This window comes from Suricata suricatta, chromosome 11, assembly GCF_006229205.1.
Source record: "Suricata suricatta isolate VVHF042 chromosome 11, meerkat_22Aug2017_6uvM2_HiC, whole genome shotgun sequence".
Classification (NCBI taxonomy): domain Eukaryota; kingdom Metazoa; phylum Chordata; class Mammalia; order Carnivora; family Herpestidae; genus Suricata; species Suricata suricatta.
Window position 1 is genome coordinate 47,257,207 of NC_043710.1, and position 17,752 is coordinate 47,274,958.

Here is a 17,752-nt window from a genome sequence, read left to right on the forward strand (position 1 = left end):
ATGGGCCAAACTATGTGTGGATGCTTGCACACCCTGCAGATATTTCATTTCCTTTTTCCACCCTCAAAGAGAGTCTCTTCATTTTTCCAGACAGCGAGGCACCACTTCTCCAGAAGTTCCTCATCCAGTCTGCATGGGAAGAGCCCATCCTCCTAACCTTCTCCTTTTTCTATGTATCTTTACTGTCTTTTCATTCCTTTCATTGTCGTAGAGGCTTGGGTCCTGGTCTTTTCCTTAGGTTATTTTCACTCTGTACCTTTCTCACTCTGCTGATGAGCCAGAGTTTAGATGACTTCCAGCTCCTCCTTTACCCTTTTCTCAGTCAGGGTGATCACTTTACATTCTGTGTGCGTGCGTGTTGATGAGTTACTAAGGCAGGGGAAGCAACCGTTTCACACAAGAACAGTTAAGGGAAAGTGAGGATGTTAATAGAACACATTGCTTTTCATTTAAAATTAAAATCACTTTTGAGCCCCATGGGGAAAATGCATATACTTACAACTTGGATAAATTATTTTGTTGACTAGAAAAATGCCATAAGGAAATAAACACTACTACCTCTTAAATACAAAAGTATAGCAGCTCAGTATATTTGAGAAGTTGCCACATGGAGGCAGCCTTTTAATTTTTCATCCTTTACATTTCCATGGCCCTTCAGTTTCTCCACATGTGATATCTTATCCTTGTAATAACCCCTAGGATATATATTCTAAGAGGCTCTGAGAAATGAAGTGACTTGGCCATGGTCACTTAGCAAATAACAGCATAAATGGTGCTGGAATTGGTTCAGTCCATTTCAATACAGCATTCACTAAATGTAGCTTGTACCTGATGCACGTGGATAAATTCAGTACCCACCCCCACATCCCACCCAACCATCCTTCCTCCCCTCCTTGGCCTGAACAGAGTAGAGGCAACAATACCAGTGCTTAGGAAACACTCGTGCTTTGAACACCAGTGCATTCCCATGGGTGGAGTGAGTTGCACCACTTCTTCCTTAAAGCGATCCCCTCGGCCAGACCCTGCTAGACAACCCCAGAGCCACTCAGTTCCTTACATGACAGAACACTTACATTCAAGTTCAAACTATAGCACTACCACTTAATGTGTGATATTAAGCAATGTAGGAAACCTCTTAATGCTCAGGGCCCTCATCTGTAAAGTGCAGATAATAAATAGTATCTAGCTTTAGCATATGAGAAATAAATGAAATAGCTGTAAAGCACTTAGTTTAGAACTGGCTCATAGTAAGAACTCAGTAAATATTAGTTCCCTAATTATTGTTGTTGTTTTTAGCTATACTTGCCTAGTACTCCACCGGAATGGGAGAAAAGTTTACATTTGCATTTAAATTGCCTTAAGCCAGATTGCTCTTCACAGGCCTAGGGCAAGAAGATAGAAGGTAAATTATCTAAGTCTAGGCCAATACCTAACAAACTTTTTTTGATCATGATTCATAGTTAAAAATACATTTTATATTATATTACAATATATAAGTATTGTATCAGGTTATACTGTCACGAGGCAAAATGTATGTATACAAAAACAAAAGTTCCATGAAGCAGTATCTATACCACATGCAGTGCACATAGTATTTTCAAATTCTAATCTAACTTTTTAAAAAATACCTACTTGACCTAGTAAATTGATTACTAAAACCACGAAGGGGGGAACGCTATGGCTTGGAAAAAATGTGACTTCAGGCCAGCAGTACATGGTCACGACAAGTATTTGACACATAGGAATCACTCAGGAAGCTAAGTATACCTTACCAATGGGTAAGGCCCCATGGGATTACAGTTCTCAAAGCCGCCTTCTGGCTCCATATCCGTACAGGCCATTTTTCCATTGCTGATTTTCTGCTATGTGATAAACACTTGGCAGTTTTTCATTAATGAGCCTCTATAATAATAATTATATTATTAATCAGAGCAAACAATCAGAGTTGAAGATACAATAGAAGGACCATGGCAGCTCATGATGTATCAATTTTCAAAAAGAAAATAATTAACAAATGTGTTTAGTTTCTATCTATTAGGCTTTCAGCATGGATACAGGAATAAATATGATTAGGGCCCTACCCTTTGGAGCACAAAATCTAGTAGAATAAAATGCACTAATAATCACAATGCAATGTGATCACAGTTCAAGTAGAGCTCTCTACAACTCTGGGGACAGTGAGGAATGCACTTTCAAGGAATTCACATTGTTCCTGGATCTTAAGGAATAAGGAGTTTGTCAGATAAAGAAATGTGAGAAGTAGTTCCAGGCAAAGAGACTCACATACAGAAGTGGTATATGTTCAGGGAACAGTATCTCAGAATCAAGAACCAACCACTCAAACTTCACTGTAAGGATTTAGTCTCCTGCATTCCAATAGGGAACCTCAAAACCTTACCAGGAAGGAGAGCCAGCACACAGGAGGCCTTGTGCCTTTATCATGTTGTCCCATGGTCTTTGTTCTGTCTTGCAATAAAATTCCCTGTGTGCAGTCAGCCAGTGCCTCCACAACCCTTAGCTTTCTGAATACCTTTGGCTACTAAGGCTATTAATGCCCTTCATTTTCTACTTCCAAAGGAGTGAGACAGAAAATGAAAAACCACTGCTAATGACTTTTCCATTACCAAATTATATCATATGCAGCTTTGCAATATATAGCTTAATAATACTGCTGTTAAAGTTTTCAATCCTTAATAAATACAGAATCATTTTTTCTTAATTGACCAGAGCAGTTCCTTTGCTCAGGAAATAATGTAACTATAACATACTGCTCACGCTTTTGTTACTACCAGGCAGTAACAAAGTTTGCCTTGCTCACAGAGCATTTTTTTTCCGGTTGGGGGGGGTGGAAAACAATATTACTCAAATTACAAAAGTGTTATCTCTAATACTGCCTATCATTTTGGTGCAAGTAGGGATTTTAGGAGAAGTCATTCCTTCAATCATCACAAGCTGTATTTTTTAGTGGCATTGGGTATTGTCACAAGATCATGAATTTTTGTTGCTCATAACTATCAAAAATAAATGTAATTTCAAAATGACAAGAAAAAAGAAGATAGTGTGGCAATGCTTGATGCTTAACTGCAAAATATGCCCTTAGTTATTCCAAATGGTCACTAGAGCTTAATTCCTGGTGTGATGACCTTGCTCAAAGAACAAATGTGTTGTACAACACATAGCATTTGCCAATCAATCAGCCTCCTTAATAGTAGAGTCAATGCATTCCTAACATTTACCCCCTTCTAAATTCCTTAATTTTATTATATAAATTTGTTTCTTGCCAAATGACAATCTTCAAAAGCTTATTCCATTTGGTATAATTTGTTAGTGGCGCTCTGCTGTGCTATCCATTTCATTGTGCTTATAATACTTACAATCAGGTGCTGAAATTTCATTTAACAGGCGCTCAGTTCATCTATTTTGTGTGACTGTGCAGCTTTTTATTTGTTAATCACATTTTCTACTTTTATTATATTTACATTTTCCCCCTATGTTAACTCAAGTTCAAATATTAAATAACCTATTCTCTTACTCAATTTGCTCTGATGTTTGCTGCTATCTACATTTCATTCCTCCTTCTGTCTTTAATCTTACTTACCAGTGCATGGGTACAGAGATAAATGTTTTACTCAGTCAAATCCCAAATCTTCAACTAAGGGAAGAGTCCATAATCAAGGTACTGTATTATCTGTCCTGATGTGACACTCTTTTTACCCATCTTCATTTGAAAGCATATTTGTTACAAGTGACTTTTTTTTACATTTGTTTATCAAATTATGTCCTTTATTTTCATCCACATTCTGAATTTTCTCTGTGATTCCGTTTAAAAACACTTGCCATAATATCTCAGACAAACTCATAAGTTATATAGAAAGATTCATCCATGTTAAGCAAAAATCTGAAAAACAAATCCATTAAACAAAACCTTCTCTTAGGAACTGGTCTCCTAACCCTGTAAATGCTTATAGAAAGAAGCAGATGAGACAGGCATTATTATGGTGACTTTCAGTCACCTCGAAAGATGGCTTGATTTGGCAAATATTAAAACTTCTCAAAGAGCCTTTCTAAATCTAGAGAAGGAACCCCACCGTAGAGAAGCAGTGACAGCCTATACCCCAATGACCCTATCACTAGCATGAGCACCATAGTCTATGAGCATATATAACGGGCTCTGTTGTTTTGAAGGTACTACAGTGCTGGTCAAGTTGAAGGCTTAGTATTTGCCTTTGTGTGTGAATATTGAACATTTAGTAGAAATATGATTTTTCTAGTTAATATAATTAAGGTATAAATAATTATAACATGAGATTCTTCTAGTAACTTAGCTTCAACCTTTCTCTTAGAAGACATCTGCTTTTGACTGTAAATTTTAAATAAAGCCTTCTACATATCAGTGAAATGCACATTACTAAATTTATAACTTCTCACTACTTTCCATGGATACTGGGACAAAAAGACTAGAATATATCTTTACTAGTTTAAAATTATGTCATTTGGGCATGACACACAAATATTCTAGATCCAGCCTCAGACTTTAGTAGGTGTAGTAAAGCTCTAATTTATTGCTTAATGTAGATTCCTTGTTGCATGGACTGACTGAAGCAGAAGAGCGTTCCTTGCTTCTTTCATGAGCCCTGAGAAACTGACTCCCTCCATGTTTCCGTATCTGTTGCCTTCCACCCGCATTTTCTGTTTCCCGGTGTCCATGCACTCTTTCTACTTGTGATCTCAGCATTTATTTATAAATACTGACTTTATATCACAATACAAAAACTAGGATTGACTTCGTGACTTGTTAGCTCCCTCTAACCCTAAGATTGTGTGATTTGGAAATGCTGTATTGAATAATGCTTATATTTGCAAAAGTAAACAACAAATGACCAATATGATCCATGATTACTTAGGTGAATTAACTTGCTATTACCTCTAAAAGTGTCCCTACAGAGCATACATCTTTTTCCTATTCAGTGGCATTCCCACATCAGATTATCTTACTCCATTATTTTGGCTTTTGTGAAGGAGTATGGGCAAGTCTTCGCTCCAGCACTCGCCTCATCAGCTCTCCAACATCTTTCATTGATGTTGGCGCCCGGCTGGCAGGCAGGGACCACTCGGCCGCCTTTAGTAACAGCACCTACCTGCAAAACCAGCTCTTGAAACGCCAAGCAACCCTTTATATATTTGGTGAAAAGTCGCAATTAAGGGTAAGATTTCTTTTTCTTGCTTGCTTAGAAACTTAATGGATGCTCAAAGGCAGTCTATAAAACTTATCTCAAACAGCTTTCCTAGAAATTTCATTTTACAGCATAGATTCTTAACCTTGAGTTAATAATCTCAAAAAAAATTTTAGCTCATACGTATGTATGTATGTCTGCGTATACTTATATAAAGATACATATGCATATTTATTAGCCATGAAAATATACTTACACATAATCATAAAAATATCTGCATAAACACCAGGAATATTAGGAAATGTACATTCAAAAAAGAAATAAGGCAGGGCGCCTGGGTGGCTCAGTTGGTTGAGCGTCTGGCTTTGGCTCAGGTCGTGATCTCATGGTTTGTGGGTTCAGCCCCACGTCGGGCTGTGTGCTGACAACTAGCTCAGAGCCTGGAGCCTGCTTTGGATTCTGTGTGTGTCTCTCTCTGACCCTCCCCTGCTCGCACTGTCTCTCTCTGTCTCTCAAAAAAATAAATAAATAAAAGACATTAAAATTTTTTTAAAAAAAGAAATAAGGCTTATTCAGGCTGTGTTTTTCCATTGTCTTAGTTCAGCTTCCAAAGAAATCTGTGCCCCTGACAAAATAGATCCCTATTGATAAAGAAAGCTACGGGAGGGTAGAAGAGTAAACAGAAGGCGGTGGCCCTGCATATGGAGACAAGGGAAGGCCAAGACTGTTTCCTAAATTAATTTTTTTTTAATTTGCAAGGCTAGAGACACATGTCCTAAGACGTGTGAGAAATTTCAAAATATGCTAATCAACTTTATTCTTACTTTTGTTTTTTAAATATTTATTATATTTATTTTGAGAGCAAGAAAGAGCGGGGGAGGAGCAGAGAGAGAGGGAAGGAGAGAGAGAATCCCAAGTAGGCTCTGCACTGTCAGCCTAGAGCCCAACCTCACAAACTGTGAAATCATGACCTGAGCCAAAATCAAGAGTCACCCAGGCGCCCCTTTTCTTTTCACAAACTGTGAAATCATGACCTGAGCCAAAATCAAGAGCCACCCAGGCGCCCCTTTTCTTACTTGTAAGTGATTGTGCTACAGAGCTTCACTATGCTCAAGTCTCCTGTAAATTGAAAAGATAGTCTCTATCTCTAAAAGCAACAATCCTGGAGTTTATTTTTGCAATTCACACATTACAAAATAGATTTCATTTCTACTGATAGGTTTGTGGGAAATGAAAGTATTTGTTAATTCAGAAATCCCCTCAGAGTTTAGCCCAGTGCTCCAGTCAGCACAGGGCAATAGAGACAGACCTTCAGTTGAACTCTGCAGCAGAGACTGTGAACAGGATCCCACATGCTTAGTTCTCAAGATGCCAGTGACTGAGTCATCTCTTCTATGGTGAGCTGGCTTTGCTAGCTGGTCTCCCACTGCCAGGACTGCTGCAATCACTTAGTCACAACCTTTAGGGTAGAGGGCATGAAACTGCTGGGTAGTGCTCAGTTTTTAAGTATGCACGTGTGTCTTCTGATACAGCAGATAACTTCATATCCAGAAAATAGTTGAAACACTTTTCAACAGTAATCTAGGGTTGCCTATACAGCCTCTCTGACACCAGTGTGTTTCCCAGAGCACAGACCTTCCACACCACTTATTCATGACCTGAATCACCTCCAAGGTTTGTCTCCTCAGTTCTCACCTCAGCCATTGCCTTTGCACATCAGTCCTCAGATTAGCTGTATGATCATGCATATATGAGTAGGAAAGACTCACTCCCTGGGACTCATCCTCCATTTTTCTCCCTCCCTCCCTTTTCATCTCCCACCCACCTTTCTCCTTCCTTCTTTCTTTTTCTTTCTCCCTTCATGCTTTTTTTTTTCTTCCTTCCTTCCTTCCTTTCTTTCTTCCTACCATTCTATTTGTCTCTCTCTTTTTCTTTTATCAATAAAGTATTATATTTTAAATCAGTTTTCACCAGGGTACCTGGGTGGTTCAGTTGGTTAAGCGTCATGATCTTACTGTTTGTGAGTTCAAACCCTGCTTCGGGCTCTCTACTGTCAGCATGGAGCCTGCTTCAGATCCTCTATCTCCCTCTCTCTTTGTCCCTCCTCCACTCGCTCGCTCTCTCTCTCTCAAAATAAATAAATAAATTTTAACATACATATACATACATACATACATAATTCCACCCTCCCGGCACAGTAGTTATAAGGACTTTTGTATATTCCGTTCAGGTTTTCCTTTTTATTTATTGAGTTCTATCTGTAGAGTGTAGTCCTTACCTGTCTGACGTGTGCCATATTCTGGCTAGCATAGTGCTGTCTAGTTGCAACCTGACACTTTTTTCTTCCCACAAAGGAGACATATAGAAAAGCAAGGAAGTAGAGAGAGGCTTATTTTAAATAAACTTGAATTGCCCTTATTTACCTTTTTCAGTTATATACTTTAATACCTATAGTTAGTAACAAATTCATTATGACCTAGTGTGTATCAACACTATGGTTGATAGTTTCTGGTTTATAAGATAAACGTACCTACCTCATGTATAGTTGAGAAATTGAAAGGAACCTGGTTTTCTTGGAAAGTAAACTATTACACGTTTTTTAAAAAACGAATAGAAAAGAACTCATGTTATACTACTAAGTTCTTTATCTCAAGAAGATGTTTCCACATTATGTGATAGTGGATTATATGGATTATTTTAATCACTACATAGCATTATAGTGTGTTGTTGGATGTGTACATTTCTTTATCTTCTGTATGTGAAATTCCAATCATATTTGCAAGCATATCATTTTTTAGCTTTTTTAATGTTTACTGTCTTGAGAGAGAGAGCATGTGTACACGGGTGGGGTAGGGAGGTTGAGAAAAAGGGGGAGAGAGAACCCCAGGCACTCTCTGCACTGACAGACCGTGAGATCATGACCTAAACAAAATCAAGAATTGGATGCTTGACCAGCTGAGCCACCCAGGTGCCCCTATAGTTTTTTATTTTTTATTGAGATACAATTCAGTAGGGTTTTATTTCTATGTTTTAGATTATTTCTTTAGGCTAGCTTCCTTTTTTAAAAGTGGAATTATTAAGACAAAGAAATTTATTTTATTAATGCATATTAGAAATGCTATTTTTAAAAAAACAATAAGGAGTTTTTGCTTTTTATTTTAAAACTTTAGTAGACCTTTTTTTAAAATAGTGTTTTATTAGTATTAAGTACATTCACATTGTTGTGCACTCAGTTTCCTGAAGGCAGTTTTGTTCCTAGAAAAATGAATAATCCAGGGCACCTAGGTGGTTCAGTCAGCTAAGCGTTTAACCTCGGCTCCGATCATGATCTCACAGTTTGTGGGTTTGAGGCCCACATTGGACTCTGCTCACAGCTCAGGAGCCTGGAGCCTGCTTTGGATCCTGTGTCTACCTCTCCTTCTCTCCCTCTCTCCCTCTGCCCCTTTCCTACTTGTGATCTCTCTCTCTCTCTCTCTCTCTCTCTCTCTCTCTCTCTCTCTCTCTAAGATAAATAAATAAACATTAAAAAAATAAGAAAAAAGAATACAATAGAATAATTTGGGCAGAATGTAAAGAAAGTGCAAAGAGTATGAGAAAACTAATTCATTCTTTGGCATGAGAAGGTGGAGAGTTTTTAAATCTTCAGAACTAGGCAACAAGATTATCAAAACAAAATAGGTTAAAGGGCCATCAGTTTAGCATTTATAAATTACAAATGCAACCTCACATGGAATAAATTCCATATGGATTAATGATATAAATGATAAAAGTATTCAAATAAATATAGATTGATATATGTGTCATGTTGAGTGAAAAAAATATTGTCCCAAAGCTGGAAGTCAGAAAGACTTTCAGATTTTACTACATATAAAATTTTGCATTATTCACTTTAAAAGAGTAACTACACTGTTAATAGCCTTAGGTCAGTGAGATGGTGATTTCTGCTGCCTTCTCAATGTTTATCTCTACTTTTTTTCACTTTTACAATAAGTTTATTTACATAATAAGAAACAAATACATGTATGTCCACAAACTTTAATTTCTAGAGTTCTGAAACCTCAACAGTATGTTACCTTTTCATTACAGTGTATATCTTGGAAGACTTAATTTTGGTTTTAATCATGCTGTCCACGTGTCATTGGTTCCTTTTTAGACTCCAGGTTCATGGCCTTATAATTGGCTTATATTTGGTGTTATAAGTTCCAGCAGGTTCCAGCCTACCAGTATTGTCTCCAGTTCTCAGAATGACAGCAAGCTAAGTCAAACCACAAGACCTTACTGAATGGCTCTTTCCAGTAACATTGACACATTAGCCACAAGATTGACTTTCTTGACCTCTGCAACCGCTGTACCTACTTGGCCTTAACTAAATGTACATCATCAAGTATTGCCATTAAAAACAGTGCTCTTTTACCTATAGTACTTCGTATGCCTAATTCTCTGCATCTTCACCCGCAGAACTTCAAGTTAGAATTTGCTTTAAACTGTGAGTTTGTTCCTGTTGAATTTCATGACATCCGACAAGTAAAAGCCAGTTTTAAAAAATTGATGAGGGCTTGTGTTCCAAGCACCATCCCTACTGACTCAGAAGTAACCTTCCTGAAAGCCCTGGGAGACTCTGAGTGGTTCCCACAGGTAATGTCTGGAGCAGCATGTCCTATAAACCAAGGACAGAGAGGTCCAAGTGGATATTCAGAATTGACATATGAGAAAAAAGTATTGTGTTCCCCCACTACCTGACATTCTCTCCTTACTGTATGCACTTCATAGATGCTTTTCAGTTCTAGGAAACATGTGATATAGAAGATGAGGGGGTAGAATTCTTCATCCCTGGGTTTTCAGTCTTTCTATAATTGAAAACTTAGTCTTCATAGGATGCTAAGGAGAAGATCTTTATTGTTAGATGGAAACTTTTTGATATGCAATAAATTTAATCAACAAATATTTATAGGACTCTTGCCCTTTTGTCAGCAGAGTGAGGATCCAGGACACAATTTGATTTCTAGATGGCTCCAAGAGCCTTTCCTTCTTACCTTCTCACCTTCCATATGCCTTTTCCAAGTCTCTGGATTTTAGATTCTCCCTCACACCAGCCACCAAAGTCATATTGGATGCCCCAAAGCCTATCTAAAGTTTAGGAAAAACCACACATCCTTTCTTCAGCTAAGTCGAGCTTGGGATGTTTTTAATTAAACTCTTATTGAGAAATGAAGGAGAAATAGGTATGCCAGCACACATAACCCACATTTCTTCCAAACCACATAAGAAAGGTATTTATGACAGCATGTTTTAGACACTGACGCAGACAATTGGCCAAGAGCATCTCTGCAATATACCCTTCAGCCTTGTTTTTAAGCCACTGATGCTGTACCCATTATTCTTTTGCCTCCTGTAGGAGTTCCCAGCCCCTCTGATCCCCTATTCCCTTCTGCCTCCAAGCCTCCTTCCTTTCTTGTTTTCCATAAGCCAAGAAATGAGGAGGACCCAGCATAGTCACTATTTTCAAAATACTTAAATCCGTATGTACAATTAGCTATAAATCTAGATCAGGATATGCGACTTATTCTTAATGGCAGTTCAGGATACTTTGAGTTCTCACAGAAGGAGTTTATCAAAACTCCCTTCTGTCCCTAAGCTATGAGGACCAGCCCCAAATTTCCCACCACCCGACCTATCTCTCTGTGTTACTGGTACATTCTGTGTCCTGCTTCTGACTCCAAGAATTCATACCAGAATTTGATGACTAAAAACTGTGGAAAATATTGCCCCACTTGGGATATTGGCATTTTAAAAGTTAACTGAGAACAAATTCTAGGCTCAAGAGAATTCAAGCCTGGTAATAACTGGGTTACAGGAACAGTGAGGGGCTTCCCATTGCTGGAGAGGACATGTGCCTTGTTCTGGGTTTAAAATAACCTACCTCTGTTTAAAATATGGGGGAGTTAATTTTGTTTTGTGTTAGTTGAAATTTGGCTTCATTCTACAAATTACATCAAGTGATACTGAAAATATAGTTTTAAACTACAATATACATTTGGTTTTGAATCTCTATGCTCTGTTCACAACATAATTGTTCATTAGGGACTTTGAGTCAGTTGGCTTGGCTTGAAAAGCTAAGCACAAATCTAAGCCTCCTTCCCATTTAATACACAGTACAAACAAGAGTGTCTCAAAATATAAAATTCATTTATCATAAAATTTAGCCCTTTAAAGTGTACAATTCAGTGATTTTTAGTATAGTCGCAGAGTTGTGCAACCATCCTCACTAATTACAGAAAAATTAAGACTATCTGAAATAGAACTGACTACATCATAGAAAAACAAATCTTACGTCCAATAACTGTTTTGGTAGGGCTATTTATAGAATTTCTGTCTTTTCTATTCTATGGAATTATATAGCTCTTCTACTTTGAGGGGATTATGTAAGGTCAATTTATTTCATGATCTGTCTTTTGAGCACATTATTTTAAAATGTGTCTGCTTTTAAATTATATCATTGTTTCATCTTGATTTTGACAAAGAACTTAAAGCATTTAAAACTTATGTGGTTCTTTTGTCCAAATACTTTATCCCTAACTTGTTTCATTATCTAAGGTTGATAGTGAGTCTGTGTGTTCTTGGTGCTCAGAAAGTGCCTGGTCTAATTGTGGCCTCCTTTCTAATCTCTCAGCTTCACCGGATAATGCAGCTGGCTGTGGTTATATCAGAAGTACTTGAGAATGGCTCCTCAGTGTTGGTCTGTTTGGAGGAAGGCTGGGACATCACTACACAAGTAAACTTTTGAAATATATTTTCAGTACTTAGTTTTATATTCAAATTCAGTTGTTTTAAGTTCTGCAAATGAATCTTTTGTATAACGACTCATGTAACTGTGGACAAAGTCCTGGGTTAAAAACACCTAGTATCCATCAGAAAGCTCTGTGTGTGCTCTGAGCTTCCCAGCACTACATAGCCCGTAGCTCTGGCTCAGGGCATCACATGACAGATATACCATGTGAGCATACAAATGGAGCACTTGATCAGAGGGTAGGACATGGACCATCCTTCCTGGGTTTTATGAGCCCTTTCCCTGGCTTTCGGTAAGCCCTTCCTTTCCCCACTCCATAGTGAAAAGGAAGAGTATGAATATAAACTACAGTAAGACATTAATTTATACCTGTCAAAAAGTAGATGTGGGTTTGAACTGATCCTCTGGCCTTATTAATTAACCTAGGAGAGGGCTGCAGTCAGCAAAGTGGCCAGCTAAAGATTGAAATCATAAGTCCCTGAAAGAAAGTATGTAACTAAAAATAATTTGAGTTTTAGTTTTTGCTGGAAAGTTTGCAGAATTAATTTGATTGGCTGTCGTTGAGCAGTTCATGAAAAATTTGCTGTTGAGGTGACTTTGCTTGTCTTACTAACAGAATTTTTTCAGGAATGAAAGTAATGAAGTATCCATCCTGCTTGTGCCCTAGGTGACATCCTTGGTTCAGTTACTCAGTGATCCCTTTTATAGGACGCTTGAAGGTTTCCGGATGTTGGTCGAAAAAGAGTGGCTCTCTTTTGGTCATAAATTCAGTCAGCGGAGCAGCTTGACTCTCAACTGTCAGGGTAGTGATTTTACTCCCATCTTCCTGCAGTTCTTAGACTGTGTACACCAGGTAAGTAGAGCAAGCTTAAATTGACTTGATACGAAGGAAAGAGAAGAACTAGCCTTTATTGAGCCATTGCAGTGCTGTGCCAGGCATCTGCATGTCATGACTCTGACAGACTCAGCCATAAGACCTGCTGAAATCTTAGCAATGGACTGCTGGGAATAGAGAAGAAAAAGAACTAGCTGGTTTCTGAAACTAGGATAACTGAGTTGGCTATTAGGCTGGCCCCCATGTGATGTGGCCAGCACTCTTAAATTATCATCTCCAAAGAAGAGGAGCAAACTTGGGTTTGTTGTCCAGAAAGGTGATCTATGGTAGAACAGCAAAAAACTCTAGGTGATGGCAGAGCCTGAAATGTAGCAGGTGGTCTTCCCAGTTTGAGAGGACCTTAGCTTGTGCCTAAGAATATAGAAGGTAGAGCCGAACCCCTAGAGAAAGAACCAGGCCCATTCAGCAAGCCTGTGAGGTTGAGAACCCTGGCTCAGTTCTACTCAGTGACCCAATCAGGGCTAATCAAGGGACCAGACAGAAACACAGGCATATAATCTAGTCCAACCCAGCAGGAGCAGGCGGGCGGGGCAGGTGTGAATGCTTTAGGCTTCCTCCTGCCTTCATCTCAGGCACGGCAGATGTAACCTCCCTAATGGAGCCTTAATCAGGATTGTGCTTGAGAATTGCATGGTACTGGTTGGCCAAATTTTGTTTCATCTGCGCCACAACAATGAATGGATTCTGGCATGTCAAACATATGTGTCACAACAGTGAGCTTCCTTGAAGTGGACTAACCTCAGGTATCTATTGGAAGGAAAGGTGGAAATGTGTTTAGGGACCGAAACTAGAATTAGGTCCTCTAAAGGGCCAGGTTGGTGTAGGAGTTTGTTTTGGTTTGGTATTTTAGTCTATTAATAATTTGATCAGCTCTGTTAATTCACTACATAATTTTTCATTTATTTGAAATGTATAATTCAGTAGTTTTTAGTATATTCATGGATTTGTGTAATTGCTACAATCAATTTTAGAACATTTTGTTACTCCAAAAAGAAGCTCCATACCCATTAGCTGCAACATTGCATCCCCCTGACCCCACTCCCCACATACATACTCTGGTGGTTGTTTTTGATTGCTCTAATTGACTTCTTAAAGAAAAGATCTATTGAATAATTTCAGTTAATTCTGTCCAAGCAGCATCTGGAGAAGCTGGTCACAAAGTTGAGGTTACGTTTTAAATCTTTGCAGCAAATGGTTTATTTGTTTACTATTTGAATATTAGTCTTTTTATTTCATACTCCTTTTAGCAGATAGATCAGGGAGATTTGGAGCCCAATGTGTCTGAAACAGAAAGTTTAACTAAAACCAAAGGAGAGGAGCAAGCATCTTTTTTCTCACATCTAGATAGGTGAAAGCATGTGTTCTTCATGAAAGCACCTCTTTTTATCTTGCTTATTGCCTTATCTTACGTACCAAATATGCTAGACTATATGCCTTAAACTTACACAGTGCTGTGTATATGTATAATATGTCAGTTATTTCTCAGTATAACTGACAGAGGTTTGGGGAGGCAGGTAAAATCAACTACACACTATATGATTTCATTTCTAGAAAATTCTACAAAAAGCAAAACTGTAGTGACAGAAAACAGATGAGCAGTTGCTTGGGAGCAGTGGTCAAGATCCATGAAAGGGCAGAAGCAGACATTTTAGGATGAGAGAGGTATTCTGTCTTAATTGTGGTGGTGATTACACAAATGTGTACAGTGACCAAAATTAATCAGTCAGCCTATATGCTGAAACTATGGAAATTTTGTTATATGTAAATTATACATCAGTGAACTTAAGAAACAAAATTTTAATTAGTAAGCCCAACATCTCAGTTAACTGGAATTCCAGAAAAAGAAGACAGCAGCTATCTGGTTTCTCCAGAGAAAAATTTGTCTGTCTGGTGCCCAGAGAATACTTATAAGCCTGGCTGCCTGGTTCTTGGAAATAGGGAAGAAATGGGTCCAGGGAGATCCGTCTTGAGTGTGCAGGTTTTTTTCTTTTTCTGTGGTATTTTCAGCTTCAAGCCTCATCACTAACCCAGTTGTGCCTGCTATTCCCCAGTCCAGAGTTCATCAACTTTGGTTTTTCCAGAGGACAAACCTCTAACCTTTTGCTTTCAAAGAGGCAATCACATGACTGCCTGGGGAGGAAAGGTGTCTGGACATCTGGACTTCCTCTGTAAACTTACAACTCGTCCTCATTTGGGGCTCCCATCTCACCCCTATATATGTTACTCAGCAGTTGAGCCTCTGAGTCCTGGACCTTCCTGGCTTTACAGGGCAAGCTGTTGCCTTCTCGAATCATTGTCACCCTACAGGCACCCCACTGCAGCTTCTCATCTTTTACTGCTGTCCTTCCTTCTATTTTCCATCATTCACAAACGTACTGAATTTTCTTGACCTGCTACTCTCTTCCCTCCCATTCTCCCTACCTCCTTTTAGTTTTTTACCTTTTGAAATTTCCTTTCCTTTAATTAAGGGAGAGTTGCAGAGAGCTGAGTTTGTGTAGCTGTATTTGCTTAAGTTAAATGCACTGTTAAATATGTTAAATATCCATGTTCAACTTGTAGAGTTCTGCATACCTAAACATTAGAGTCAGCTAAAGAATCCACTCATAATCAGTAAGAGATGAGAGTTTCTCATAGAAGACACACTGTCCTTGAAAATGAGAACATCATTGTATCCCAAGTATAGTAATAATTACTTGAAATGTAATGCTTATATTTTACTGTTCGTGGTGTGTAGGAGTGTGAGTCGTCTAGAATGTTGGAAAGTAACCTGTATTTTGTGAGTGCCTCTTAGTGGTGTAAACAAAGTAACTTAACATAAACTAAAATGAAGTATAAATTATATTCCAGTTGTCTTCAGAATACATTATAATAGATGCTAAAACTATGTAATGTTAAGTTATATAAAACAACTTGAGGTGTCTTTCTAGCAACTTTTGATTTTAAATAATGAGTTAAAATTCAAATGTGCTATATAAACGGAAATTTAATGAAAGTTCACTTATTTGTAGGTGAATGCTCCACAAACTACAGAAAATAATATTGTTCAGGATCTAAAGACAGACCCCTTTAGTATTAATTCAAATCTGGTTGTATCACATTAAAATTTTTTCAGTTAAAATATGAATTTTTAAAATTTGCCTGAACTCTCATTTGCCTTATTAGTACCCTGACACATTGTAACCTGAGTGTGAGCAAGTCATGGCAAAGCGAGCTTATGACCTTAATTGCAGTATTTAAAGGATGCTTGGCTATAATAGGTATCAGCTTTGGTGAAGCAAATTACTTTGTGCTGAAAAGAGATTGTTTATTCATTCAAAAACAGAAGACCGTAGAAGACTATAGTTAACAAATAGTGCTCTGACTCTTGCTGACTTAATTATAAGGTAGTGTTTCATCATCTCCTACATTCTACTTTTAGGCATTAGAAAATGCCTTCTTTGAATACCTTTCAAGTGAACACTAGTGCTTTACATGACTCTGGCTTTTGCTAGACAATTCAAATTACTGCTGTCCTCAGTCTCCCAGGGACACAAAACAGAGCCAGGCCCAACAACACTTTTTTAAAAAATGCAAAAATGCGCAGCAGCAAGCGAAACTCCCAGGTGGAATGTGTTCACTGCTTATTAACCATTTCTAACGTGCTGAAAGCCAAAAGGCAGTCTATGGAAATTTGCCTAGACTTGTCCATTAGTACTAATAGAGTTACAAAGAAAACAGATGAAGTACTGACCTTAAATTAGAACTGCCTCATCATATAAAAAGCCATTGTTTATGCCAGTATATCCAGGTGTCAGATGAATTATAAATGCTAGATCACTATTTCATAATAGCAACATCTGGCAAATTTTTTGTTGCTTCTAAAAGAAATTGGCTTAGTTCAAATAATATCATTACAGGATGCTTCCTTTTCTTAAAATAGTTGAACCAAATTCAAAAATAAGTACATCCAAATATAAAAATAAAATTTTTACCTAAAATTTATTTTTAAAATATAATACAAAGGAACAAGCCTGTATGATATGAATGAAAACATGGGGTATGGGAAAGCATCTTCTCTATTTCAACATTAGAGTAAATCTTTGAGTGCATCTTAGAACATTTTCATTATTTTTTACTTTGAAAAAAACAGATAATAGTTATAACTTTGCTTTTGAAGTTTATTCAGATTGTAAAGTGACTCACTCTGGTCTGGCTTTAAGAGATGGTTGTCCTCACAGTTACCATGTACCAGCACTATGCCAAGTCCTGTTCCAAAGAGAAAAGCCATTTGCCTTTTGAAGGTATGAACTTTCCTTGTGAGCACATGTGTAAGGAGCTAGGCTACCCTCAAACAGTTTCATTACTCTAAAATTTATCCATTAATACTGGCAAAATGACTGCAGTTAATGGATTAATGGTATATTCAAAGTCTCTTGTATCTGCCTGCTTCTCATTTAGCTGAGAACTGGCAGAGACTGACATTATCCAAGCTGTTTTATAACAAACCAATTTTGCATTAAAGTTGTTAATATTTTGAGCCCATAAACTGATTTTTTATCTTTAACAGATTTTTCAACCTCTCTGTGCTTTGGTGTCTAGATAGATACATGGATAGACATAGCAATCAGAAGGATTACAGATCTTTTTTTTTTTAATATTTATTTTTGAGAGAGAGAGTATGCACAAATTGGGGAGAAGCAGAGAGAGAGGCAGACACAGAATCTGAAGCAGGCTCCAGGCTCTGAGCTGTCAGCACAGAGCCCAACACGGGACTCTCACCCACCATCCGTGAGATCATGACCTGAGCCAAAGTCAGAGACTAAACCAACTGAGCCACCCAGGCGCCCCAGAAAGTTAACAGATCTTATATGAAGTAATTCGTACAATAGAAACTGCACAGTTAATGTTTGTTAAATC

The 17,752-nt window shown here is 37.9% G+C and overlaps 1 protein-coding gene across 2 annotated transcripts in view; it reads left to right on the plus strand.

Moving 5' to 3' along the window:
• SBF2 (SET binding factor 2) overlaps window positions 1–17,752 on the plus strand; it is a 483,232-nt gene that overhangs the window by 442,836 nt on the left and 22,644 nt on the right. The window contains exons 30-34 of one of the 2 annotated variants that reach the window (XM_029956586.1): window positions 3,602–3,676; window positions 5,020–5,204; window positions 9,633–9,809; window positions 11,845–11,946; window positions 12,629–12,814. In XM_029956586.1, the coding sequence (XP_029812446.1) occupies window positions 3,602–3,676; window positions 5,020–5,204; window positions 9,633–9,809; window positions 11,845–11,946; window positions 12,629–12,814 (725 nt within the window). The remainder of the gene's footprint in view (window positions 1–3,601; window positions 3,677–5,019; window positions 5,205–9,632; window positions 9,810–11,844; window positions 11,947–12,628; window positions 12,815–17,752) is intronic. The other variant, XM_029956585.1, reaches the window with a different exon arrangement.